Source organism: Cyprinodon variegatus, unplaced genomic scaffold (genome assembly GCF_000732505.1).
Source record: "Cyprinodon variegatus isolate N-32 unplaced genomic scaffold, C_variegatus-1.0 Scaffold837, whole genome shotgun sequence".
Taxonomy (NCBI): domain Eukaryota; kingdom Metazoa; phylum Chordata; class Actinopteri; order Cyprinodontiformes; family Cyprinodontidae; genus Cyprinodon; species Cyprinodon variegatus.
Genome location: NW_015151290.1, coordinates 147201 through 174716, shown reverse-complemented (window position 1 = coordinate 174716; position 27516 = coordinate 147201). Strand labels below are relative to the sequence as shown.

General features: G+C 39.5%; 2 protein-coding genes across 4 annotated transcripts in view; one reads left to right on the top strand and one right to left on the bottom strand.

Annotated features, from left to right (window-relative positions):
* pds5a (PDS5 cohesin associated factor A) overlaps positions 1-21696 on the top strand; it is a 37260-nt gene extending 15564 nt beyond the window's left edge. For all 3 annotated transcript variants that reach the window (XM_015397074.1, XM_015397076.1, XM_015397075.1), the window contains exons 3-33: positions 762-965; positions 1180-1266; positions 1861-1958; positions 3378-3504; positions 3770-3850; positions 3997-4137; positions 5413-5528; positions 6075-6169; positions 6293-6438; positions 6682-6833; positions 7769-7882; positions 8105-8186; positions 8268-8316; positions 9481-9620; positions 9890-10005; positions 10388-10493; positions 10646-10806; positions 12224-12347; positions 12462-12620; positions 13850-13918; positions 14337-14473; positions 14588-14711; positions 14802-15006; positions 15145-15259; positions 15356-15488; positions 17366-17485; positions 17823-17885; positions 18021-18154; positions 18230-18305; positions 18389-18648; positions 20683-21696. In XM_015397074.1, the coding sequence (XP_015252560.1) occupies positions 762-965; positions 1180-1266; positions 1861-1958; positions 3378-3504; positions 3770-3850; positions 3997-4137; positions 5413-5528; positions 6075-6169; positions 6293-6438; positions 6682-6833; positions 7769-7882; positions 8105-8186; positions 8268-8316; positions 9481-9620; positions 9890-10005; positions 10388-10493; positions 10646-10806; positions 12224-12347; positions 12462-12620; positions 13850-13918; positions 14337-14473; positions 14588-14711; positions 14802-15006; positions 15145-15259; positions 15356-15488; positions 17366-17485; positions 17823-17885; positions 18021-18154; positions 18230-18305; positions 18389-18648; positions 20683-20686 (3738 nt within the window). In that variant the 3' untranslated portion in view covers positions 20687-21696. The remainder of the gene's footprint in view (positions 1-761; positions 966-1179; positions 1267-1860; positions 1959-3377; positions 3505-3769; positions 3851-3996; positions 4138-5412; positions 5529-6074; positions 6170-6292; positions 6439-6681; positions 6834-7768; positions 7883-8104; positions 8187-8267; positions 8317-9480; positions 9621-9889; positions 10006-10387; positions 10494-10645; positions 10807-12223; positions 12348-12461; positions 12621-13849; positions 13919-14336; positions 14474-14587; positions 14712-14801; positions 15007-15144; positions 15260-15355; positions 15489-17365; positions 17486-17822; positions 17886-18020; positions 18155-18229; positions 18306-18388; positions 18649-20682) is intronic.
* An 841-nt stretch (positions 21697-22537) lies between these two features.
* LOC107099084 (ubiquitin-conjugating enzyme E2 K-like) overlaps positions 22538-27516 on the bottom strand; it is a 7708-nt gene continuing 2729 nt past the window's right edge. Inside the window, exons 4-7 of the mRNA XM_015397056.1 lie at positions 26172-26254; positions 25981-26080; positions 25708-25836; positions 22538-23996 (exon numbers count right to left, since the gene is read on the bottom strand). Coding sequence (XP_015252542.1) covers positions 23922-23996; positions 25708-25836; positions 25981-26080; positions 26172-26254 — 387 coding nt within the window. The 3' untranslated portion in view covers positions 22538-23921. The remainder of the gene's footprint in view (positions 23997-25707; positions 25837-25980; positions 26081-26171; positions 26255-27516) is intronic.

The following is a 27516-nucleotide window of genomic DNA, read 5'->3' as shown; positions in this document are numbered from 1 at the left end:
TGGAACAGCTGCTTCCCTACAACTTTAAATATACCATTAATTTGTAAAAGGCACAATTAGATGATTACATGTCCCAAAAAATGAGTAATATTCCACTTCAGATAATGAATAAAGTCCTTAAATGTCATTCTAAAAATACATTTATTTAAAGCATAATATAATCTAGGGCTTAAACAATTTGATTTATCGATTATTCAGATAATCAACTAAAATGGAGTATAGAGACTGTGAAACATGCCTTTAGCTGACAGAGCCATCCACCTCAAGCAGTAATTATATCAAAATTGTAAAAAAAATATATAAACATTTTGCATTTAAAATAAGAAATAAAAAGACTTTTTTGTAGGTCAATAGGCTCAATCCAGAACTCCTCAGGTGGAAACATTTTAGTTTCACCTCGTTTCATTTAGTTAAAAAATATTTAATTAAATTATTAATCAAAAAAATTAATCAACAGATTAATCAATTTACAAAATAATTGTTAGTTGCCGCCCTAATATTTAAATTTCTTTTGATGTGCATAAATTTATCTAGAGTGAAGTAATTCTGTGTATTTTCGGGAGGTCTGCATTCTGTTGCAGTATTATGTGAGCTGACCAACAGGAAGTACTAAAACAGATGCTAAAACACAAGAAAAAAGTGCTGCTTTACAACTGAAAAATTACTAATCATGGGCAGGTTTGCTTTGTGTTTTAGCGGTTATTTGCAAATGTCCTTGGATAGAAGCGCTCTAATATGACCACCCTTGATGTGTCTCACAGATGGTGGTAAAGACCTACATGGACATGGACCAAGACTCCGAGGAGGAGAAGCAGCAGTATCTGGGACTGGCGCTCCACCTCGCCTCTGAGTTTTTCCTGAGGAACCCCAATAAAGATGTTCGGCTCCTGGTGGCCTGCTGTCTGGCGGACATCTTTAGGATATATGCTCCTGAGGCGCCCTACACCTCCCACGACAAGCTGAAGGTCAGCATTAGATCCCTAATATTGTATAATCTTTCATTATTCCTCCAAGTCGAGCTCATGTCAGCATTTTGAAATGATGGCTGTTTGCACTGTGGCGCATGATTAAAACCTGCATCCATTAAACTTCTACAGGCCTCCTTTTAACCATATTATAAAGCCTTCCTGCTCCCTTTAAAACCACAGGAAATTAATAGGATGCTTTTCTCTCCTCCAGGACATCTTTCTGTTCATCACCAGACAGTTAAAGGGACTAGAAGACACCAAGAGCCCTCAGTTCAACAGATATTTCTATCTGTTGGAGGTAAATTTCCATTTTTGTAAAAATCAAAGGATTAAAGAAAAAGTAGTTTAAGGATTGGGCTATTTTTAATCTAATCATGAATATTCTCAGTCATCCAGGGCATAGTCATTCCAAACAAGTAAAAAAACAAAACAATCCACTGGACTTTGTTTCCAAGTTTGAAGACGTTTTGCTTCCCGTTCCCAATTCCCCCTAATGACCAGTATCCGGTATTGCAGGCTAACAAAGAACCCAAACAGCTCCCCATTCCTAAGAGGCGGACCTGTTCGTCCCATTCAATTTTTTATGTTTTCTAAGCCAAAACAAGGCTTTGTTTTGGTCCACTCTATAAAACCTCAAACTTAACGTTATTTTTGACATTTTGAATTGAAAAAGCTTCCTGGATGGGAAGCAAAATGTCTTTAAACTTGGAACCAAAGTCCAGTGGATTGTTTTTTAACTTTTTGGAATATTTTTAATCTACTGCAAAATACATTTTTTTCGAGGACAAATATTTGATTTACAATTATTTAAAGATTTCTCTGTTATAGATCAGGGGAGTATGTTTAATATCGAGGCCTAAAGACTGATTCTTAATGTTTGTGTTTCCATCAGAACCTTGCATGGGTGAAATCATACAATATCTGCTTCGAACTGGAGGACTGCAACGAGATCTTTATCCAACTCTTCAAAACTCTTTTCTCTGTTATAAAGTAAGTCGCTTGGTTGTTGAATCTGTCATGGGCTGCTTATATTCAAGCTTTAAGTCAGGATGTTCAGTATTAGGTATTAGAAAATGAGATGAGGTTTATTTTATTCATTATTAAATGAGAACTCTCCTTTTTTGTGTTTCTTTACATTTTTTCTCTAATAAAATGAAAATTCTATAAAATAAATGCTAGACACCGAATAAAAGGGCTTTGACTTAAAAAAAAAAATTGTGTTAATTAATTGTAAAGTAAATTAACCTGCTAATTAATGAAATTAATATGTATTTTTTTTATCCATATTTTGTTTTAGAGGAGTTTCAAAAAAAGGAGCATTTGCGTTCTAAATGTTTTTGGCTCAATCTTTTATTTTAATTCTTGTCTTTATTTAAACCAATGCATGTATTCTCAGAGATAATATTATAAAATGGGTCATGCTACATTCAGAGCGCAATCAGCAGGAACAGCAAAAACGCGCGTGCTGCTTTATTTTTGATGCTTGTCAGTTTAGTTCTGACGCGCGGCTGAAGCATCTTGGCTGCTCCAGCTGCGCGGTGGAAAAAGGGGTTCTGATGCGCATTGGGCAGAGCTACCCTGTCCTTTCTTTGCCTGTAACAATGGCAGCTATATTTGCTGTGATCAGTGGGTAAAAAGTAGTTTTAATATGTTTTTAAGTGAGAAAGTCAACCTGAAAACTCCCATCAGTGCAGTCAGTTCATCCAGATTACCATCCTGCCTTCAAATATTAATTCGCTGTCTGAGCCGCTCAGACCCCCACATAATTGGCGTTGCACTGTCACTAGGAATCCCTTTCAAAGGCAGCCTCTGGCCCGGTCGTCTCTTCGCGGTTTGCCGCGGCAGCTGGAAGGCGTTTTTCGTGTACGTAATCCAAACTGCGGGAACCGGGATAATAATAGAGCAAACATGCTTTGCCAGCAGATTTCGATATTTTAAGTTAATTTACTCATTAATGAACTGTTTCATAGAACTGATCATACTGATCTGCATCATCAGTGTTGTGTCTGTTTCCCTGCCAGCTCCCAGATCAGCTTCTCTGATTGGTTGATGCGGCACGTCAAGCAGCAAAAGTTCAATTTCTCCAACTACAGCAGCTGCTGCATTTGCACGACGCGCTGCTTCAGCTGCCCAGACACGCTGCGCCCGCTGCTCAAAATGCTCTGCGGGACGTTTTGCTGCGCCTTGATGCGCGTCAACCATTGACTTTAAATGTAAACTAGCTGCTCCTGCTGCCTCTGCTGCTTTAGGTGTGAACCTAGCATCTCTCTTTTGAAAAAAGATTGTTTCCTGTATTTACCCCCAATGAGTGCACCCAATGACGCCATTCAGGAACAACAGTTTGTATTTTACCATGAAGCTATTGATGGCGTTAACACTTGGGAGCTCGTCTCTTCCTCTGCTCATCAGTAACAGCCATAACCAGAAGGTGCAGATGCACATGATGGATCTGATGAGTTCTATCATCATGGAGGGAGACGGAGTCACACAAGAGCTGCTGGACACAATCCTAATCAACCTCATACCTGCACACAAGGTGAGTCTGCAGAACACGGTGGGACGGTTTTATCAGAAATCATTCAGGTGGGATCCAGGTTTATTGATAGGCATAGAGGAACAAAAGATGATCCATTTAGAAAATAGTTCAGGAAAAATGAACTTAATTTGTTTTTGTGTTAGAAATGTAACAAAACACAATCCAGTGCTGACATGCAGTCAAAAAACTGAGAAATTCTCTGATTGAAGTCAAAGCAAAACACGCTTTACTTTAGACTATTTTTTTCATCTTTCCTTCGGATCAGAATCTGAACAAGCAAGCCTACGATCTCGCCAAGACTCTTCTGAAGAGGACGGTCCAAACCATTGAGACGTGCATTGCAAACGTGAGATTTTATTGTTTTTTTCATTCCTCATATTGGCTGTTTGTCCCTGGTTCTGTAACTCTCCTCTCCGTATGACACCAAGTCGTGTATTAATCGGTCGTCTCCCACTTGGTCCCCTCCTTCTGTGCTTCCATGTTCTCTCACAGTTCTTCAATCAGGTTTTGGTGATGGGCAAGTCCTCAGTCAGCGACCTGTCAGAGCACGTCTTTGACCTCATCCAGGAGCTGTTTGCCATCGACCCCATGCTGCTGACCTCTGTCATGCCTCAGCTGGAGTTCAAGCTTAAGGTAAGAAAAACTGCATCCATGTCCAACCCCCGTCCTCACAGTTCGATTGTAGAGATTTTAGGGCTGCAGCAGTTAATTTTTCTTGTAAACAGTTTTCCATTTTATAAATATAAAAATTTTCCCTTGTTCCCAACATTAATTAAATTTATTTTTTAAAGTTTTGTCTTAATTATTGTTTTAAAACAGCCTTTCTTTTTAAGATTCTGAACAATCCAGTTAGCGATTCTTAAATTTAAAATTTGTCAACAGTTAATTCAATAACCAATTAGCCTGAAAAATTCTTTAAGGCTTAATGAATATTTTATTTATTTATTTTTTTTTAAAAAATTTGAAATTCTGCATTAAAGCAGTTTTTGGGGAAGAAGAAGATAGAATAAAACAGCTATAAATAAAGATAAAATAAAAACAGCCGATGTGTTTCCATTTGAAGCTGAAAGAAAGATTCGGGTTATTTCAGTGTTTGAAGAAATGCAGTATTTTAAAATGTAAATCCCTTTATTTTCCCACAATGGGGAAACTCACTCTGCATTTAACCCATCCCCGTGGGATGCAGTGGGCTGCATTTGTGCAGCCCCTTGGGAGCAGTGTGGGGTTAAGGGTCTTGCTCAGGAACCCAGAGTGGATCGAACCGGGTTCTTGTAACTTTCTCAGAGGACAAGCGCACTGCTCTAACCACTAGACCAAGACTCTTAATGTATGATTTCTATCATATTGTCATTTCCTCTGAAAAATGAGAGGACCACAGAAAGTGGTGCTAAACCACGCTAACGTCAGCTTAGCATCAGCTTAGCATAGTTTGTTGTTTTTTTGTTTTTTTTTATTATGTGCCTGCATTTTAGGGCTTTATAGAAACAGATTTAGACAAAACAAGGAAAAAGAATAATATACAGAGCACTTTTAAAAACAGCATACAGGGATCATCTATGCCCAATAAAAAATCGATTGGTTTATGGATTAAAAGTTTCACCTTTATATATGTTGAGAAGCGCAAATGAGATGCCTTATGCATGGTAAACAAAAAGACAAAACTTTTTGATAAAGTAAAGACATGTTTTATTTTTTTCTCGTATTCCTGTAGAATACATATCAATATTTAAATCATTTTTACTAATCCCTTCCCTTTTCTGTATGAATTTGTTTTTTGTTTTTGTTTTTTTGAGAACTGTTAAAAAAATTTATACTGTTTTGTTTGTTGTGAGAGAAAAAAAAGTAATTGGGAAAAATAAAGGAAAAATGTTAAAGAATGATTTATGGTTTTGGTTTTGTTGTGTGCAGAGCAACGACGGAGAGGAGCGTCTAGCGGTTGTACGGTTGCTTGCAAAATTATTTGGGGCCAAAGACTCAGAGCTAGCATCACAGAACAGACCGCTGTGGCAATGTTTCTTAGGACGGTGAGTCACCTCAGCATTGATGATGTTTTAAAAGATTTATACATCGAAATTTAGAAAAATAGGTTTAACGTTTTCATAGGGTGTGATGGTAACTGCCTGTCGAAATATAGACGTTGGTTTCTAAATTTGTAGAAGGTAAATCGATTAACATATTTGATCAACTTACATACAAGACATCCGCTGTTTCCTCTTTGAGAGTGGAAGTTCAGAAGTTTGCAACACAATTAGCAAAATAGCAACAAAACAAAAACAGTATGAATCACAAACCTATGAGTGCAGTTGGTAAACAACCCTCAGATGCATTACCGCCACCCACTGGTAAGGAGAGTAACTGCTTCGTCAGGTTGTAGATTCATACATGTAAATTTGAGATTTTTATATCCAATTATGATGTTTTTTATTGACACTTATCCTACCCTGTCGTTATTTTTAAGTGTTTTGCAGATGAGGTTTAATCATTTTTTTATGTATGTGCTGATTTTGTTTGTTTTTTTTTGCTTATAACAGTGTAACATGTATAATTCATTCAATTAAATTCTTTTGTAGGTTCAACGACATCCATGTACCAGTCAGACTAGAGTGTGTAAAGTTCGCTAGCCACTGCCTTATGAACCACCCTGACCTGGCTAAAGACTTGACAGGTGGGCTTTAAGTTGTGTTTGTGGCTTGTTGCTCAATTCATGTAGATTTCTTTTGATCTTTTCGTAATCTTCCCGTCAGCTGCTTTAACTGAAGACGAGGTTTTAATGTCGTAACTTTTGCAGAATATTTGAAAGTGCGTTCCCACGACCCGGAAGAAGCCATCCGACATGATGTCATTGTCACCATCATCAACGCTGGAAAGAAGGACCTGAACTTGGTCAATGACCAGTTGTTGGGTTTTGTGCGGGAAAGGACTCTGGACAAGAGGGTAGGGAACTAGAGCTGGAGAACTTTTTTCATTCTAACAAAAGTTTGTCTGGGATTTTCTGTTTATATGTACAATAATATATAATACTTTTTAACACAATTTGAATGTTGCCATGTATCCAGGAGATCTAAACAAATCATTTTTTTATGTGAATCTAAAAAAATCCATATAAATATGCAATAACTTTATAATTCATTTGGAATTCTGGTTAATCTCTTCCATTTTGTATCCCTTTTTCTATAGTGGCGTGTGCGTAAAGAGGCCATGATGGGCCTGGCTCAGCTTTATAAGAAATACTGTCTGCACCACGAGGCTGGAAAGGAGTCGGCCCAGAAGATCAGCTGGATCAAAGACAAACTGCTGCACATCTACTATCAGAACAGCATCGATGACAAGTGAGAGCAAACATACTGTAATCCCCCACCCCACAATCACATGACAGAGAAGCCTGTTTATCTTAGTCCCTCTGCAAAATAACAGTTAGAGAACAGGCCTTAAATAAGGTGAATGTCTGCTAGCTTCATAAATCAAGAAATGGCTTCAAGAAATTAACTTCTCCCATAAAATGTACTCAAATTAATTTGAGCAATAATTAAAATAATCCATGTTAATTTCTCCATAAGTAGTGATAAGGATGGCACCAAGTCTCCATCAAGCAGTTGGATTGGATCCCATTTGTATGCTAAGGGTTTGTTGCATTTAGAGAAGATTATAAACATGTGAAGCTGCTAAAAGCTGCTGTGACTCTTTATTTTAGCCAACCTTGGTTTGATAAAAAAAACAAATAAAGAATAACTAAAGGAAAAAAATGGAGTAATCTGTGAAGTACAGTGTAGGATCTGTGATGCTGTGGGCCCGTTTCTCATCTGAAGGTCCTTTGAACATTGTTGCAGTGCCTAAACCGCAGTTTGAAATCCTAGTAGATTATAAGTGGCTTACTGTACCTGTAAAATGAACAAGGGTCGTCTTTAATTAAGATTGTGGCTCCAAATTTGAACACAGCAATGATACATATGTATAAAATCAACCATGCTCCTTGGTTATATAGGGAACCTTTAAGATGGGTCTAAGAGAAGACTGACTGTTTGCTCCAAGAGGAAAGTTACAGAGAAGTTTTGGGCTGTATGTGGAAAAAATCAGCAGGAGGTTTATTATAGTGGGATCTCCTGCACTAAATAAATTCTACATTTATCATAAGGTGATTTTATATCAAGGCTTCTGGTGCATCTTCACCAGTCAGTCACATCAAATACGGGGAACCTGACCTATTAGATTGTAAAATACTTTCTTTTAAATCTTTTTTTTTTAATATGAAACTTTTCTTTTCTAGGTTGCTAGTGGAGAAGATTTTTGCCCAGTATATGGTCCCTCACAGTCTGGACACAGAGGAGAAGATGAAATGTCTGTACTACCTGTATGCCTGCCTGGACACTAATGCCGTCAAGTGAGTAAATATTTAGCATTTTTCATCTGTAAACTAAACATGCATTTATACATGCAACTATTGCGCATAAATATTGATCTGAAACCACTGAGAGAAAACCATCAACCCTCTGTCCACCTGCAGACCGAGGGTCATACCATGAAAGGGCAGCAAGTCTGGATAACAGCAGCTTATTGATTCCTGACTTTCATTTCTCTATTTCTTCTTGATCTTTTCTTCCAGGGCCCTGAATGAGATGTGGAAGTGTCAGAACATGCTCAGAAGTCTCGTAAAAGAGCTGCTCGATCTTCACAAGATGCCAGTGGTGAGTTGGTCCTTCCTTTACGTTTCAGGATTTTGGAAAATAAGAAGGATCTGTAACGCGTTTCCTTCTCCCTTTTGCTAGTCTGAGGCCAACACCACTGCGATGCTGGGGAAGCTTATGAGTATCGCAAGTAAGTTGAAAGGAAACTTTACATCCACAAACCTGATGGGATTTGATGTGATCAACACACAAATGAAAGTGGAATAGAAACAACATGGTTTTCTTTTGTTAATTTGAATTCTAAAAAAGAGGGAAGTGTAATAGTATTTATCTGACCTGATTTAGTGCATTATAGAACTATATTTAGCTAGAGTTATGGCTGCTGATCCATAAAAACATGCCCTGCAACCTTTTATCATTTTACAGTTGTGCTATACACTTGATCGATTGAATGGGGCTCTGTTAAACGTTAAAAGCTTGAGGTATTGTTTAATAACCCCACTCTGTGTCAGTCCTCCTCACTTCTTTCTCCCTGACCTGCCTATAGTCCTTATTTTACACCATACAGTTTGTTTACTCAGATTCTCTAACCTCTGCCTTTACAGAACAGCTGTGAGTACACTGATTAAACTGCACAGCATCAGAATAAAGAGATACAGATTTACCGCAGCCTTTAGATTATTAGGGAACAAACATCAAATAAGGTCGGCCTGCGTCTAAAATCTCTGGTATATGTGGGTTGATCATCAGCTTCTGTTTCAGGTTTAAGGAACCCAAAGATTAATGATAAAAGGGTCAGTTGTTCTTCTTGCAAGGGCCATTAAACTTTAAATAGTTAGGACTACATCTATTTCCTTAAAAGTGTCTGTCTGGAGTCTTTTGTTTCGTCAAATGACAATAGCATTTATACTAATTTCAGTTAAATGAATAAACATGTCCCAAAATAGAAAAACTGCATCCACCTCAACTTCTACTTCTTAAACCCCTTGACATCCGAACAACAATATATATTGTTGTTTACTATTGTTCTCGGAGTAATATTACTTGATTAAGCCTTTTCTATAATCTATAAAATAAATAATAAATGTTTGATTTGTGCTGATATCATGTCAGGTTCAGCCAATACTCTAAACTGTGATATCGTTCTCATATCAGAAATGGAAAGGTTGTAAAAGAAAACAAAGCTTTTGTTATTTTACATCTACTTTATGTTGGTTTATCATATAAAAACATATTTAAAAACACTGACTTCTGACAAAGTAATGTAGCGAAATATTGAATTAAAGGGCTGTGAATACTACAAGATGTAATCCTCAACCCATGTGCGACTATAACTTTGAGGATTGTGTTGCAGAGAACCTACCGGATGCCGGGAAGGCCCAGGACTTCATGAAGAAATTCAACCAGGTTCTGAGTGAAGATGAGAAGCTCAGAATCCAGCTGGAGATGCTCATCAGTCCAACATGTTCCTGCAAGCAGGCTGAGATCTGTGTGGTGAGGAGACACTCTATGCCTGCTGCAACAAATGTCCTGATTAACACAAACCAACGTAGTTCATGTCAACAGGTCTGCTGTAACTCAAGTCTTAAAGGCTAGGAATTTATGTTGGATGCCAGACCTGGCTCTAGTTTGGCTTTCTTTGTCGCACTTAAAAGCATTAGTGGTCATCAAATGATGCAAAGCCTTTTAATAAATTATGTAAGCTTGTATATAAGATGAAAACGGGGAATCTTTGTATTTATTGTCGTTTTTATTTTGTGCAGAGGGAAATCACTCGCAAGCTGACATTCCCAAAACAGCCCACCAATCCTTTCCTAGAGATGGTCAAGTTCCTGCTGGAGCGGATCGCACCGGTTCACATCGACTCTGAAGCCATCAGGTCAGAAACCTTCTAATTTAAAATGGATACTATGTGTTTTTTTTTTATAGAGAGTACTAAAATAGATCCAGACAACATTGCAGCTTCTGTTTACTCTGTAAGTAAGTGCTTTTATAATGCTATCTGTGTTTGTATTGTGTAACAGGTCCATTAACCAATCTTTCTCATTTACTGAGCCATCTAGTGGTGCAAACAGGAAACTGCAAGACCCAATCTGGGCCTTTTTCTTCTTTTTTTCCCCCTATTTGTTTAATGGAAAAATACTATAAGAGATCAAAAACTGGCTGATTATTTGCTTTATGCTGTTTTAGGAGAATAATGAGATACAAACATGATTTAATGGTTTCTTTTGTTTGCTAATAACATGTTACTCTTGCTATAGTGCTTTGGTTAAGCTGCTGAATAAGTCCATTGAGGGAACAGCTGACGACGAGGAGGAAGGTGTTACCCCTGATACAGCAATCCGTTCTGGGCTCGAGCTGCTTAAGGTATATGTGGGAGAGGAAAACAAATATGAGATGTGTGGAACATTCAGAATATTTGAACAAACTGTGCAGCTTTCAAAATGACTACAAGAAAACTGAAGCAAAGTTTACTGATCAAAAAGTGTTTGTATATCTTTTTTTTTTTATGATTGTAGGTCCTGTCATTCACTCATCCCACAGCATTCCACTCAGCTGAGACCTACGAATCTCTGCTCCAGTGTTTGAAGATGGAGGACGACAAAGTGGCAGAGGCGGCCATTCAGATTTTCCGCAACACCGGCCAGAAGATTGAGACGGAGTTACAACAGATAAGATCGTAAGAGATGCTCTAGAGGCACAAACCATCCTCTTTCGATGTGCAGAGGGTATAAATAAGTCCTAACACTTTTTCTTTGTGATTTTCTCTGGTGAAATAAGTGAGGGATCCAAATAAGGCTGAACCAATTAATCGGATTAATCAATCATTGAAATAATCGCCAACTAATTTAGTAATCGATTAATCGTTAAATGGAGAGACTCTAAAACAGACCTTTAGCTGACTCAGCAACACACTTAAAGATTTAATCATACCAAGATATAAAAAAAAAAAGTTTAAAGAGTTTGCATTTAAGGTCAAAAAATTAAATAAAAAATCTTATTTCCTATGTCGATATGCTCTATGCTCCAGAACATCGTTTATTTTTTTTATGAAATATTTTACTTCATAAAACAACTAACCCTAGCTAATTGCACAGTTTAGTATAGCCGCGGCTCCAGACGGATTTCCATATCATAATGGAATAACATATAACCGTTACCGCAGACTGAGATCCACGGCTCGAACCCCACCGGCCCGAAGCCATGAGTCGAACCAGGTAAAAACCACATTCGAAGGGCAATGTTTCCCACCCAGACAGCAGAAAGGATCCGATGCTTGGACCGCTCGCTTTCCCCATCCAGGCACAGCAGTGCAGCACCCTGCTAATCGAACTGAACCCAGCCACCACAGAACCAATTCGAATCCCGTGATCCCCCAATTTAAACAAAAGGTTAGGCTCTGGTTTAAATCAATTAAAGCACAGAACCACCCGGAAAATGTCCTGAAAGATAATGACCTTCCACCGGCGCTGCATAAGATCAAAGAACATTTAGCAGCAGTGATTAAACCAGCGAGCATTAATAAAACCACTAAGACTCTGATTGCTTGGTATTCATCCTCGTTAAAGGATAAAAACTCAATCAGAAAGGTAAATAAATATTGAGTCGCTATGTAAAATGACTAAACTGACGTCACAGCATCCTACAGCGCCTCAGTAGGTCACGTTACCGAATGAGGAATTTAGCTCCTGGTGATTCCATTTCCTCGTGTAGTTCTCTGTAAGCCCTCCATCTCGTTTTGCCCATTGTCTTTACTCCATCTGAAATCTTTTTTATGGGTAAAATGCTTGGTGTGTTTTCCTAGAAAACAAATATAGACAACACAGAGCGGAATGGTTGTAAGGGTGAACTGATATAGAGTTGGGATGTTCTGATGATGTTAAATTAAAGGAGTTAAATCCATAAATAATCAAGAAAATAATTAATTTAACAGAAGGAAGAGTTTAAAAAAATGAACAAAGGTCAAAACAGTAGTATAGAGATGATGCTTGGCACATTTTATGTGTATTGCTCCAATGAAGTTATCTTTTTGTATCCTTATTTTCAACTCTTTAGTTTTTTTTAATGCTTTTTTTCTTCTGTTGTTCTTCCTTCAGTACTTTGATTCCCATCCTGCATCAGAAAGCCAAGCGGGGCACGCCTCACCAGGCCAAGCAGGCCGTTCACTGTATTCATGCCATCTTTAACAACAAGGAAGTGCAATTGGCCCAGATATTTGAGGTAAGAACAGACCTCCTGATGACTAATCTCCTCTGTATTCTATATTTCTGTCCTCTCTATCTGAAGCTGTAGTTCTTAGGATGTGCTAACTCTGTTTCCTCTTTCAACCCGCAGCCTTTGTCACGCAGTCTGAACGCAGATGTTCCAGAGCAGCTCATTACCCCACTGGTGTCCCTGGGGCATATATCCATGCTGGCTCCAGATCAGTTCGCCTCCCCAATGAAATCCATTGTGGCTAATTTCATCGTCAAGGATTTGCTCATGAATGACAGGGTTTGTGGAGCACATATACAACCTATATATAGCTATATAAACCAAAGAATTACGCACGTCTGATGTTGCTCATTAAAACCAGGGGTCCTTATCCATTGTGTAGCTTTTACATTGGAGAGTCGAGGTGTTTTCTGAGGATATCAGACAGAGTGAATGATCTTCTACTTTTATTTATAACAGGTCTATTTACAGTCAGTTGTGAAAGAAGTGTCCTTGTTTAGATATTTAGAAGTACCTCTAAAAGGTGTACACCCCCTTGTTAAAGTTGTGGGCTTTTTTACTGGGAAAAATTAGATCAGATTAGATTATTTTCTTTACCTAATATGACATAGATCTCCTCTGCAATTCAACATAAAACAAACTGATCTGATAGAAAGTTAAAACCAAGGCACAAAGAAAAAGGATTACTCAGTTGCATGTGTGCTCTTGCTTCCCCTAATAGTGTCTAGTTGAACCTCTTTAATTCAGTCCCAGCATTTAGTCTCGAACCGAGCCGCTTAAGATTATAAAAAAGGCAAACTCAAATCATCAACTGAAAACTTGTTGGACAGGGTTAGAGAATTATGCCAGGTCTAGATGACTTATGCAAATCAGGAGGTCATTGTTTACCATAACATGCTGCAAGTGTTTGCTGGACGTTAGCTCTGCTTCCTCAGTTTTGATTCTGGACTCTAGGCAGCCTGTTGGATCACTTTGACGTGTTTTTGCATCACTTTCCAACAAAATATGCGAGTCTTTCTAAAAGAATATTATGGTCATCCATATCAAATGCAGCACTGAGATCACTGAGGGCGACAGTGGCGTTGGATGTAGGAGTTTGCCCTGAAATCAAAGGGTTGGCGGTTCAAGCCCCGGCTCCGACTTTCAGTGTCGTTGTGTCCTTTGGCAAGACACTTTACCTGCACCATCTACTGATGGTGATCAGAGGGCCCAGTGGCCCCAGCTTGCCACCATCAGTAAGTGTGTGCGTGAATGGGTGAATGACTGAATGTAGTGTAAAGTGCTTTGGTCAAGTCTCCTGACTTGAAAAAAAAGCGCTATATAAGTACAAGCCATTTATTTTTAGTGAAATCCCTACATCCAGCTAGTTAAAAAAAAAATAGATATTTTATATTCTGAATGTGTTTGTGTAAAACATATTGAAATGAGTTATTTCAACGGGACTTGTGAGAACCACTGTAAGAACAAAGATGACCATCAGGATTTTTGAACCACCTTTCTCTCCTCAGTCGGTAGGAAACAAGAACGGGAAGCTGTGGTCCGCTGATGAGGAAGTCTCACCTGAAGTTTTAGCAAAGGTAATGAATGTCTGTCCTGTAATTAATAGTAATTATTCCATATTAACCCAAGCTCAAAATAAATTTGCTCTCATCTTTACAAGTAAAAAAGAAGTTTTAGAAGATATCTGCTCAGCTGCTGTAAAACACGCAGCTTTGTAACAGGCTAACTGGCTGTTCTTTTAAAGTAGTCATATGTTAGGAAAACTGATTCCCACACATGATAGTCTGCGTTTTTGTGCAGCCAGAGAAACTATTGTAAGCCAAACTACAGGGTTTTTTAATGCAGCTGACTTGCAGTGCACAGCAACAGGTGGGGCTGAATCAATGCTTCATTAACCTAGGCTTCAAACAACTCAGTGTTAGTTTAGTTTTTATGTTGGTCTACCTCATCATAAAGGCTTGAAATGACAAAACAATGTACTCCCTGTTCCTCCAGGTTCAGGCCATCAAGCTTCTGGTACGCTGGTTACTAGGAATGAAGAACAACCAATCCAAATCAGCCAACTCCACACTCCGCCTGCTGTCAGCCATGCTGGTTAGCGAGGGCGACCTCACAGAACAGAAGAAGATCAGGTTCCTCAGTTTTTTTATTCTTGCAGACGCTTCAAGTTTTATGGCAAACAGTAAAAGATGAGTCCACCGGTTCTAAGCTGATCTGATAAATAAACATGCGCTCCTTCGTTGCAGTAAATCGGACATGTCTCGTCTGCGGCTGGCTGCCGGCTCCGCCATTATGAAGTTGGCGCAGGAGCCTTGTTACCATGAAATCATCACACCCGAACAGTTTCAGCTCTGCGGACTCGTCATCAACGTCCGTTTCCCCATCCTTCCCTCAAACAAGATGTCTTCTATTTAAATCAAGGCATAGTTGCTGACTAACTGTTCCTATTTGCTCTGGCAGGATGAGTGCTATCAGGTTCGTCAGATCTTTGCCCAGAAGTTGCACTTAGCTCTGGTCAAACTGCTGCTGCCCCTGGAGTACCTGGCTGTGTTCGCTCTGTGTGCCAAGGACCCGGTGAAGGAGCGCCGCGCCCACGCCCGACAGTGCCTGCTGAAAAACATCTCCGTCCGCAGGGAGTACATCAAACAGAACCCCCTCGCTCAGGGTGAGCTTTTTGTTTTGATTTCTTTATTGTCTGATTATTTGCTTGTTTTCTGCGACCACGTGTCTGGAAATTACTAACACATTCTAGGTCTTGTTTCCTAATTTATTCTAATTCCAATGTTTCTTTGTCTCTCAATAGAAAAACTGGTCTCTCTTCTTCCTGAATACGTGGTTCCGTTTATGATCCACTTGTTGGCACACGACCCAGATTTCACAAAACCACATGAATACGAGCAGCTCAAAGACATCAAAGAGTGAGGCTGCTTTATTATGGGGTGTATCTGAAATGGAGAGTTTAGTTAAGTTTTGTTTTTAAATACTTAATATCCTCATTTTTATTCCTCTGTCAGGTGCCTGTGGTTCATGTTGGAAGTCCTGATGACGAAGAATGAGAACAACAGTCACGCTTTCCTAAGGAAGATGGTTGAGAACATCAAACAAACAAAGGATGCTCAGTGTCCTGAAGATGCAAAGGCCAATGAGGTATGGATGCAGCACGTAGGAGAACATCCAGTTCTTCACAAGAACCATTTATTTCCCTTCATCTGACTTCTGTTTATTTGACGAACCAATGCAAAGTATCATACAAATCAGAAAATTGTGGCAGGGATTTATTTACTTTCACACAGATTGACCCAATGCTCTAACTGCTTTTCTCTCCAAGCTGTTAGATCAATGTCTCTACCTGCTTAATACCCCATTTACACTACCCTTGAAAAACCGTGCCGAGACCGGTCCGAGCTCAGTAGCTGAGATAACTTGTCGTGTGTAAATGGAAAGCAAACTGAACTGAACCGAGCTAGACACAACCGGACTGACCTAACTGCAGACCAGTTCCAGAGGTGGGCTCGGCTCGGTTTTTCCCTGGCTCGGTTCTCTGATAACAAGAGCGCATGAGCAGAACGCGTCATCTCTGTCTGGCTGCACATCCCTATTCACACTCCATTCCAGTAGTTGGCGGTAATCCAGAAGCTGCTTGCCGCAAACACCAAAGTACAGCAATAATAATCAAGCATAACTTTCTGAATGTGACAGGCGCCGCCATTTTGATTTGCTTGATTCCCTCCTTCTTCGTCTTCTTCTTGTGTTTTATGGCGGTTGGCAAACAACTTTTGGTGCATTACCGCCACCAACTGCTTGATTTCCTCCTTCAATACTGGCAGTAATACCGCAGATCGTCACTAGGAGGCGAGGAGTCGAGGAACCGAGATAGCATGATGTGTAAACAGTCGTCAGAACCGAGCTCGGCCTGGTTAACTGATCCGAGCTCAGACCGGTCTCGGCATGGATCGGTTTTTCAAGGGTAGTGTGAATAGGGTATAAGCATGGGCGGTTCTAGACAGGGGCCAACGGGGGGCCAGAGCCTCTGTAGATCAAGTCCTGGCCCCTGTTATGGCCCCTGTGCTGAAGACATAATACTCAAAGAAATTCTAATGATGATATGCGCTGAAACAGACATGGTTACTGATAGATCCTTTGGATCTATTTTATTAATTTTTTTTACAAATTCTGTTTTATTAACTGTTTAAAAACATAGCATAAGTGGTATTGAGATAGGATCCCAGTTTTCATCTGCTAAATGTTTTTTTCCAAAACAAAAGTAAAAAAAATACTCTACTTTTTACAGCTAATTTTAACAGTTTTTCTGAAATTCTAATTCCGATTTTATAGAAAACTGAAATTTCAACATAAATTAAGTTTTAAAAAAAAGTAAAATGCCTAAATTAAGACATTTAGAATTTTAATGAAACCTAATTGAAATTTCACTTCATGCAGCTATCTTAATTTATTTGAATCCCTTGGTCTGTTTTTTTTATTTCATGCTTTTCTGGGCCCCCATTAAAACACGCTGGCCCCCTCCTGGCCCTCCTGGCCCATTTGGTCTAGAACCGCCACTGGGTGTAAGCGACCTAGAGATGTGCAGGACTGAAATCTTCTTATTTGTGTTAAATATTTCAAGCTCAGGTTGGATGAGCAGCGCCTGCATACATCAGTTAATTGATTTTCTATTTTACTTAGATCTGGACTTTGACTGGGCCATTCTAACACATGGATATACTGCTGTATGTCAACTGTGAGGCTTGCTGACCGTTTAAAGGTCACTGCCATGCTAGAGGGGGACCTCCTCCTCAGAGTAAAGTCTTAAGCAGCCTCATATTTTGCTCTACTTTCTCTGGAAATGGTACACAACCTTGTTAGTAAAAAAAAAAAAGACTTCCTTTATCTTTATGTTTATGGATCACTTGGTATTAGTCTGTCACATAAAATCCCTCTGAAAGAAGATGAGGTTTGCTGCTAAATGAAAAATGGTGAAGATAAACGGGGTGTATTTTTGAATTAAATCAGCGATCTGGTTACAGAAACTCTACATCGTCTGCGATGTCGCTCTCTTCGTCATCGCCAACAAGAGCACCGCTTGTCACCTAGACTGTCAGAAAGAGCCTGTCCTACCCGCAAAGTTCTTCCTCATACAAGACAAGGTAATAAACGCATTCACCAGATGTGAGAGGCTAATGTGATGTAAACATAAAGACATCACATCATCATTTCTAGACTTGCATTTTCCCTTTCCTAAAAGCATGAATGCAAAAGTTTAACCTGGATTCAATGTGATCTTGGATGAGTGGATGAGTCAGTTAATGATACCAAGACCTTTAAATTAAAGTTAAAATTCTAGAATCATCCAGGATTCCTGGCTTTTCATACGATTTTAATCCTTCATCCAAGATCAGATGGAGTCAGAAGAACAACAAGTCGTCTTTCTTATTTTCTGAGGTATTGATAATCGTTACTAATTGTATTTTTTCCTCATACCAGGAGTTTAAAAATGAGAAGGAGTATCTGGCAGGGGACATGAGACAAATGCTGCTAACTGGAAAGGTAAACACGTTTGTAATGATGGTTTAATTTTAATTATATTCATATGAGTCTGTTTACAATCAGACTGGTTAAAGGGTTTTGCTTCAAGGCAGCTGTTAAAAATAACCTGAGGTTGAAAATCATGTCTTGGTTTAGCCAAAACCAGCTCCAGTGTTGGCAACGGTCAATAAGACTCTGACGGTACCAGGAAGGAGAGTGATTCAAAAGACCACTATCACCCCAGACACCAGCACCAACTCGTCTCCACTGGTCGCCACTAACAACAACAGGTAAACCCGAGCACACACCCGATCTGTTTGCTCACACTCTACAGCAAAATGGTTTTAATGACTTTAATACAACAGCACCACTGACACATCAGAGAGTCGAGCGCAGGAGAACAACGAGAACCCGGTCATGAAGACAGAAGAGATAAAGAAGGTAAACTACCTTCAGAGTTTCATATCTCTTTACCTATAGTGCCCGTGTCTTTATACTCAGGCTTCTCTGTTTTTATTTCTCAGGCTGATCTCACTCAGAAACTAACGCCTGAAGCCGGGATAGAAGCATCGCCTGTAAGACGACGCGGCCGTCCGACCAAAGCTGCGGCGGCGGCTGCAGCGGCAGCGCTGAAGGAGGCAGGCGCGCTACCAGCAGGAGGTGGAGCAGGCAGAGGCAGGAAGAGAGCGGCCGATGCTCCCACAGACTCCATAAATGTCAAAATGTCTAAACAGCAGCAGCAGCAGAGCGATGAGGGGATGAAGAGACAGATCGACCTGCAGAGGTATGAGTAAAACTAGCCGCTGTGCCACCTGCTGTCAGGAAGGGATAACTGCATTTGCCTAAAATCCACAGGAAATCTGTTTCAGTACAATGATTAGTTCAGTGAGGGTTTAAGGTGTCAGATGATGAGCTGCTGAATGGCGCACCTCATGTTTTTAAATGAAGAAAAGTAACAAAATTGGAAGAATGTAAAATGAGCCCAAAGATCAAACTAAGCTTCAGTTATAGTGAAGGAAAATTGCTTCCTTTTCTTTCTTTTTCTTATATAAACTTCTCCAGATGAGCGGTCACAAGGCGAAAATGTTGGGATTGTTTACGTTACAGCTGTATAAACTTTACTGAAGTTTGATCTCTTTACGTTTAGAAATTATTCACTTTTTCTTTTCAAATTGGGACTTTAGGGCAAACAAAAATCTTTTATTTTTTTAATTTTTTTATTTTCTAAATCAGTAGCCGGAACAACACGTTAAATTGGCAGTTAACACAGCAGTGTTAACTTGCTAACATGATAGCATTTAGATGCTAATAGGTTAGCTTAGCAATGACACGGTGCTGAGGATTTTGCCTGCATTGTTATAAGTCTGTACAGACTCATCAACCCAGATCCAAATGATCTTCAGCAGCGTTTCCAGCCTCATGTAGCACCATCTAAAATAGTTAACCTGTTAACAAGCTAAAACTTAATTATAAATGTTCATCATTTTATATGTGGAACCTGACAAAAATATTTATAGATAGAAACTTTCTAACAACTTACAACCACTAAATGAAACGTATTTGGCATTCTGTTTTGATAAGACTTGGTTATTGACCCCTTCTAAGGATTTTGCCTTCAGAGATCAGTAATTGGTAGACATATTCGGGACGTCCTGGCAGTGAAATTATGTCCTTTTGGGCTTCCATGCCCCTCTGCATTGAGTACATAGGACAACTAAAACAGATCTGCGCAAAAAGAACGTCAGAGAGGATCGTCAGGGCTCCTTTAAAGACATTTCATTCCAGCGCTGCGTGTCCCGAGCCCGTAACGTCATAAATGACCCCTCACACCCCCACCATGGACTGTTCTCCCTACTGCCCTCTGGGAAGAGGCTTCCAATGCAGGTCCAGCAGATTCCAGAACAGCTTCTTCCTCACTGCCATTAGACTGCTTAATATTGCATTAATGGGGTTTAAAACAAACAAAAACAGCTGAATGTTGTAAACTGTAAATCATATACCAGTCTAAGTTTACATTTTATCACTACGGCAATGTCTTGAGAGCTGTACTGAACAAAATTTCTTTTTATATACACTGTGTGTACAAAATGACAAAGTCTAAGAAAAACATGGTGAGCGAGCTGCAGCTCCTGCTGATGAGGGTTCACAAAACTAAACATTAATGCTGCAGATGGAGTTTGTCCGTGCTTTCTGCAGGGTTTCCAACACTGGTCCTCATGTTACTGTTCTTCGTGTTTTTGGTGTTTCTCTCCTACTGTATACCTGATTTAGAATAAAGGATGGTGGACAGGCATGTTTCCCTTAACGGCTTGCTGAAGAGCTAATGCAATCCTTTGGAGCAGAGATGCATCCAAAACATGAAGCCCTGAGGACCAGGGATGAAAACCACTGATGTAGATAAAAACCAAATAGAGAAGCAAATTCTATCTGATTTGGAAGGGATGTGGAAAGGATACAAGGAGATCTGAGATGATCTAGAGCCCATATTCTGACCTCTAGTAAGACAAGTACAGAAAATTACCAATGTTCTCTAACACAGGGTTCATACGTTTTTTTTTTTGTTTTTTTTTTTCCCTTAAAGACTACAAAAATAAACTCCTTATCCGATCCATAATTTAGATTTTTGTTACCTTTATTGTCATGGTTTGTTTTGAGTGGTGGTTTGATGCAAAATACTAAATAAAAATTAAAAAAGGAACAGATTTGGTTTAATATAAATGTCATTGGAATCAGATGATTGTTCCCTGATTAAAGCTTTGAAGGCACAAACCTGAGATAAAAAAAAAAGACTAATTCTGAGCTGTGCCTTTTTTTCCAGGTAAAGATGTGACGTGCGAAGATGAAATCCAGCCTGATGAGGACAGACCTGAATCTTCTCCACCCTACTCACAAGCTCCCTTTGACTCTTAAAGCTTTCTTGGAGATATAACGGACCTTCTCAACATAAACAGAATATACATACACGCACGCAGGCGCACATCAACACACCGTCATACTAGGAGGTTTTAAACACCATGTAGTCATCTATTGAAGCTCTCTGTATGTAGGTCTTACTCAGAAACATATTTTTCCTTTGTGTTTGATGCTCTTTGCTTCTTTTTTGGAGCCATTTTTAAGAAGAAAAAACGGTATGGACATTTTACAAAAAAAAAAAAACGTTTTAATCTGATGATTCTTGCTTATTAAATTCCCTGGGAAAAACAAAGTAAATCTTCTGCTGTTTTGAGTCCTGATGTCTTCCTCCTCTCCGTCTCTGCTGCAGGGTTCCTTTCCAGCTCACCGGTTGAGTTTGTAAATACACAAGTTCTAGCTTTGTAAATGTGAGTTGGCAGGAAAATCAAAAAGGGGGATGTTGAGTGTTTAGGGCAGGTTTTTAAAAGTTTTGTTTAGCTTTCTTTCGTGATCCATCAGGGATTTTGGTCATTTTAAGGTAAAACCTCCACCGTTCTTCAGTTTCAGACACATCTACATTTTCTTGTTTTGTTCCCTTTTCCGTTCTATTTCCACGCATCAACTAAGTGAAAACCTCCACTGTCGGGAATTTCTAGATGTAGTTAAATGATGCATTCCACCATATTTAATTTTTTATTTTCATTTTTTACAAAGAATAAATGCTTTTAGATGTTTGGGTGCCCTAGATTTGTCTTGATCCCCTTTTTTCCCCCCAGGTGAAAATCAGAAACAGACATTTTTATTTATTTTTTTCCCCCAGTTTTTTTAATCAAAGAAAAAAAAACATGACACTGTCACAATAAATATCCATGCTTTTTTATACTGCTGATGCTTGCTTCCAATAAAAAAAAAGGTCTCCGTTCAAACGGAGAAACTTTGAGATGCAACAGCCCCTTTTTTTTTTTTTACGCTTCGTCGACGTGCAACACCTTACAGCGAGAACAGCAGGAAGACGAGGAGGCCTCTAGTCCTAAAAAATAAAGTCGATCCAGCAGACTCGTCCACTCCAAGGATTTCATCACACCTCCCAGCTATTTACAGAAAGCAGACCATACCTTCTACCCTCTTTGAGATCGTCTCACCCATAATGCAACGGGAGGTCAGATGAAGAGAAAAGCTCTTAATAAATGGTCCTTGTGATAAAATATTAACGCAAAGCTTATCTGACCTGCATGTCTTTACATCCTGTATCTGAAAATAAAAATATTTAACAGGTCAGCATTATAAAATAGGACTTGCACCTCCGCTAAAGACTTCTTACCCACTTAAACAACCTTCGATGCAAACTGTTGTGAAAGGGAAAGGAAAACGATTCTATTTAAGCTTTGTACACATTAAAAAATTAATTGTTCAATTATTGCATGCTTTTAAAACACCTGCCCCCTTCATCGAAAAGAAAAAAATAGGATAAACACAGCTGCAGAGCTCCACTGCTCAGGTGGAAGAATCTCTTCACAACATATCTGATCTTCACAGAAAGGTAGAACACAATTTGCAGTCCCAGGTAGACTGTGCCTAATGCAGAAGACACTGTGGAAGAAGGCGCTTTTTGGCTGCCATGGAAAACCAACTAATAAGAGAGGGAGGAGGCAACGTTGGTGGGACGCTTCAGCAGGACAGGGGAGATATTTAAAGTGGATGGAGATGATCAAAACCTCAACTTGCAGCCAGAGCTGCTGTGAAACGGTCCTGAAGCACATATGTTACGTTAACCCGGGGAAAATCAAAAACTAGGATCATTTTCAGTAATTTAGTCCAGTCTGCTAGAGTCAAGGTGCACAAATTCTGTATTCAAAACATCTAGATCTTTCCTCTAACAGACTGCAGTCAGATGATGCTGCAGAGGGGATGTAGCTCTCTAGCAGGATGGTAGGACTGGGGCACCAGTGCCAGAGATGAATACCCATAAAGACTGCCACAGTGGTGCAGACAAAGTGAAAGCTTCCTTTGTTTTTGTTATATCTATATAACACCTTTTTCCTTCACACATATGTTCCAATTTGGTTTGTTACTTAAAACACTTAAAGGACATTTGTTTTAACTAGGTGGTGTGTGTTTAGGGGTTCAAAATTCAGAAATAAATTGCACTTTTACTGGAAATTCCCATATTTTTAAACTGGTTGTCCTGCAATGGGCAAACAATCCACCCTGACATTTACACCCCCTAATGGCCGCTCACCTGGACTGGAAAAATGTTCTTCGGGGAAAAGTGGAAGTTTTCAAATAAACACATTTCCAAGACACAAATTGGCCAAATGTAATAAAAGGATCATGCAAGGCTAAAATAAACTAGAAAATATTTGAATGTGAGATAAGCAGAAGGAGTTGGCATGTCCTGCCTACGCAGATCAGGAATCTGGAGGGGAAGAAGCCCAACACACTGAAAGAGGGCAAAAAGGGACCTCTGTGGGACTTTTCATGGATTGTAAAAAGTGCATCAGTAAAGTGAGCATAGTTCATAGTTTAAGTCCTGTCCAAATTGAGAGAGAAAAAAAATGTGTGTAAAACAGGTTTCAATTTTCAGCTTATTTTCTATGTGCATGAGGGCGAACGGTGGAGGATGTGAAGTAACTTTCTTGTTCAAATGTACAAAATGCAAAGTCCAAACATCAAAGTTCAAACGGTTCAGGAAAGAGCCAGTGCACCGCTAATGCTCAGCACTATCCAAGTCAAGTATATTTAATCCATCTTTTTACAGCATTAAAAGTCTGTAGGAGAGACATGGATGCACATTCCAGCTTGTTACCGGGGAGAAAAAACCAAGGTGGCGACAAACCACTGGCAGCTGTTAAATAATGGAGCACAAATTGGTGAGAAGAGAGGAAAACAATATGTTTGTTTGGGCTTATGAAGAGAAAGAAAAGCCTCAGTTTGATGGACAGGCATCAGAGTGGTGAACATATTGGCATCTGTGCTGCTGGTTGGTAGCAAGCTCCTAATAAAAGAAGGTTCAGACTGCTGAGCTGAACGTGACAAAAGTCGTCCGTTTAAAAAAAAAAAAAAAACGGGTGGCGTGGTGCCCAGAGGAGCCGGGGCACTCAGATGACCGGAGGGTTGGCGGGGTTTTTTTGTGTGCGTGATTGGATCCTCGCACCTGGATGGAACTCAGTTGCTGAGGAGAAGTTCTGTTGCCGTTTCCACATCCCAGGATTTTGAAGACAAGGCCGCTATCACTGCATTCTAAACACAAGAGGAGGGGAAATGGTTGAACATGTGATTATCTGCAAACTATTGCTTTTTTATATTGAAATATATAATTAAGAGCTATAAAACTTAATTTTCTTGGTCCAGGTTTGAACATTAGTTCCTCATTTCTGCTATAAAAATTCATTTTTTTTTTTACGTCCAAATAGGACGTGCCTTATTATTGCAGGTGGTCATTATAGATAGGAAGCCAAGATATCAAGGAAAAAAAAAAAAAAAGTTTTGTTTTTTAACTTTTTTTACTGGCAATGCTGGAAAGAATATATCAAACCTTTAAATTACTAATCCACCTGTATATAAGGGAAGATTGAGTGAGGCAGCTTTTTATTTACAGTCACAGCATCTGACTCCTTATGAAAAGGTATGTTCTCTAGTCTTCTCCGCTTTAAAGGCCGGCTAAGAGACATGGGAGGGTTTTGTACCATAATCAGATTTATATTTTACGAAAGCAGGAAGTTGTGAATATCCAAGTTAAAAGATTTTGATCAAATAAAAAAGAAAAATTTTACTTAAAAAAAAGGTATAGTGGAGGATTTTCACAAATATTTGAAAAGACCCACCCCCTCCACTGAAAAACAATGCACATGCACAACCCTGTAGCCGCTCCCGAGAGGATACACCTATTAAACACGTGGAGCCCCTTTCTCCTCTTGCATGCTCTGCTTAAAAGTTGCATCGCTCATACAAGCTTACTTTCAAAAAGTAGATTTGCAAATTTTCCACTATGTCAGACTCACCACTGGTAAATGAAAATGTGGAAGAGCACGGAGGAGGGCCTTACGTAAACATATCACCAGAATGATTGACAATTAGAAGGACCACTTATTTTGATGATCCACCTGGAAAAAGAACATCCTCCACTGTGCCTTTAACCCACAGCTTAATCAGTGAAGAATTAAATTACATTCAACTGATTCTTTACTACTATTGACTCATTTAAAGCCATTTTACACATTGCTATCAGAGGTGCAAATAGTTGAGGTTTCTGCCTAAACAGAAAAATAACAACAACCAAGAATCAACTATTTCATTACAAAAACAATATATAACTTCCCTCCAGTAGATGTCAATTATCTTCTACTTTTCTGACAGGTTTAAGCATCACATTAGAATTTAAACGTATAAAGGACGGTCTTTTATTCCGGGTGGATCATCTAAATAAGTGGTCCTCCTAATCGTCAATCATTCTGGGGATACGTTTACGTAAGGACATCCTACGTTCTTGCCTCGTTAGCTACATTTTTCTGCGCATGCACACTTTCAGGTGTGTATGTGTGGTGAGCTACGGTTTAAATCATTAAAGCTCACCTTTCTCACCACTGTTCTGTTGAAAGTGGCTGAGGGTCGCAAGAGAAAAAGTGTCTATGAAGTGTATGAGAAGAAAAGAAAGGCTTTAGAAGAGGCAGATATATCCCGGAATACTTTGCACGGAGTGCATTATGGGATTTGTTGTCACAGCCCGCGACTAATAAATATGGCGCTGGCACTGTCTGTGGACACAGTACGCTTGTATTAGCTACGAGTACAGCACATTTTAAACCGGGTGATCACAAGGAGAAAAGGGCTCGTGCATGCTCCTGCACGCCCATTTTTATTTTTTTCTTTAAAGTGGAGAGGGCGGGTCTCCACAATACCATTAATGTTGGGTTTCAATGCAGTGCAAAGGAAACAGGGCCGTGTCTCTAACCTTATCGAAGCCCATGGCGCAGAGTTTGTCTATTTTTCTCGTGTAGTCAGGACTGGAGACTGGAGCGCCTGCATAGACGTGCGACCACAGCCTGGCTGTCTGTTTGAACATTTCAGGGTTCTGCTTGTACTGAGGATTCAAAGCAGAACATTCAGTTAGTACAATTTCAACCCAGTGAAAATAGTTTTTACATGTTTTGGGTACTTGTTTTCTAAATAAGTTAAAGCACAGGGAAGCAGGAGTGTGGTAAAAAAAAAAAACAGTCAGTCTCACCTGGTTTGCAACTACTGCATCCTGTGGATCGTCTGGTTCTGCAGCAGCAAGAAGAGCCTGAAGGGACAACAGCACCGTCCGCAGGGTCATAGCAGCTGCCCTGAGTGAGACAGATTGAACACTGGAGTAGAGAAGTGGACGAGTTGACCTCTAAACACCACAGATCTCAGGGTTTAGCTCGACCCACTCACCACTGGTCTTTCAAAATGTCCAGACATATTGCTCCCGTCACCGAACTGATGTTAGGATGCCAGATCTTTGTGATGAAGCGCACCTGCAGAGAGGCAGTTGGGAGTCAGTCTTTACCAATGTGTATACGTTCGTACAATGGATTTTATTTTTTTACATGAAAGAAAAAAAAAACAATTGAATCTGTGATTTTAACTGAATGTTTAGAAGGAGCCGTTTGATCAGTCGCCTACATTCAAAGCATGGTTTAAAAAGACACGTATAGCCACTATTTCTAACTTGAACACAGTCACAACGTTGTTATAACTAAACATTTGTTTGCAGAGGTACATTTAATGCATACTCTAAAAAATTAGCAGCGGTTGAAATGTTGAGATTCTGATCACGGCTCTAACCTTGTGCCTTACTTTCTCTTTCACCTTTCTGTTTTGCAGAGTCATGGCGTACAAATGCATGGAGCCTCAAACACCGTCTGTCCAGAGACTTTCAGAATATTACACAATTTATATACGAAATATGGAATAAGACACTCACTATGTGACCGGAGTAAAAATCTGATATATAGTTAACAAACTGAGGATCATATTAAACGCCATTATTCGTCAGTTAACTTAAAAGGGAAAAGAGAAACCTAAAAGCAGCTATGTGTCGACTCAGTGGCTTCCTGCTGAAGGGAAAGTTCCTTAAAAACCGAAGAACAAAACCTTCAAAGCTCCCAAGCAGAAGGAGATCTACTGATAAGGAGGAGGTGATACCGCTCATATTTAAGCAGAAGCCTTTATCTCTGCTACAGATGGAGGCGCTCCAGTAAGTGACATAAACATATCTTTAACTAATCAAATCTTAATCTGAAGCATTTTGGAACTTCATCCTCTACAGCAGGTGTTTCCAAACCGGGGGTATGCATACCCTCTGTGGTCAGCAAGTGCATTGCAAGGGGTGCATTGAAATATTTTATTTATCAGGTAATAAAAAATAGGGCTGGGATCTGTTTTGCTTTGCGAGGACCCAATTGAAAAATTAAACAAGCTTTTATCAACCAAAAAGTTTCGTCTTTTTAATATGTTTGAGTTCACCTACAGCTTTTATGCACATTAAAACCAAGCAGAGGAACAGACTGGATGTAGAGATCAGCTGTTTTTCCACACTGAGCTGTAAGAGCTCATCAAAGCAGCTAAGGTGTCTTAATGAAAACAAAGTAACTAATAAGGCTCGGGCACAGCGCGTTGCATTCTGGGTACGCCGCCATATTAGTAGCTAGTTGCTACGGTTGCTATGGTAAACACAGACCTTTAACAGCATAGAGACCGAGCAGAAAGACGAGTAAACAGCGATGTTAAAAGCGAA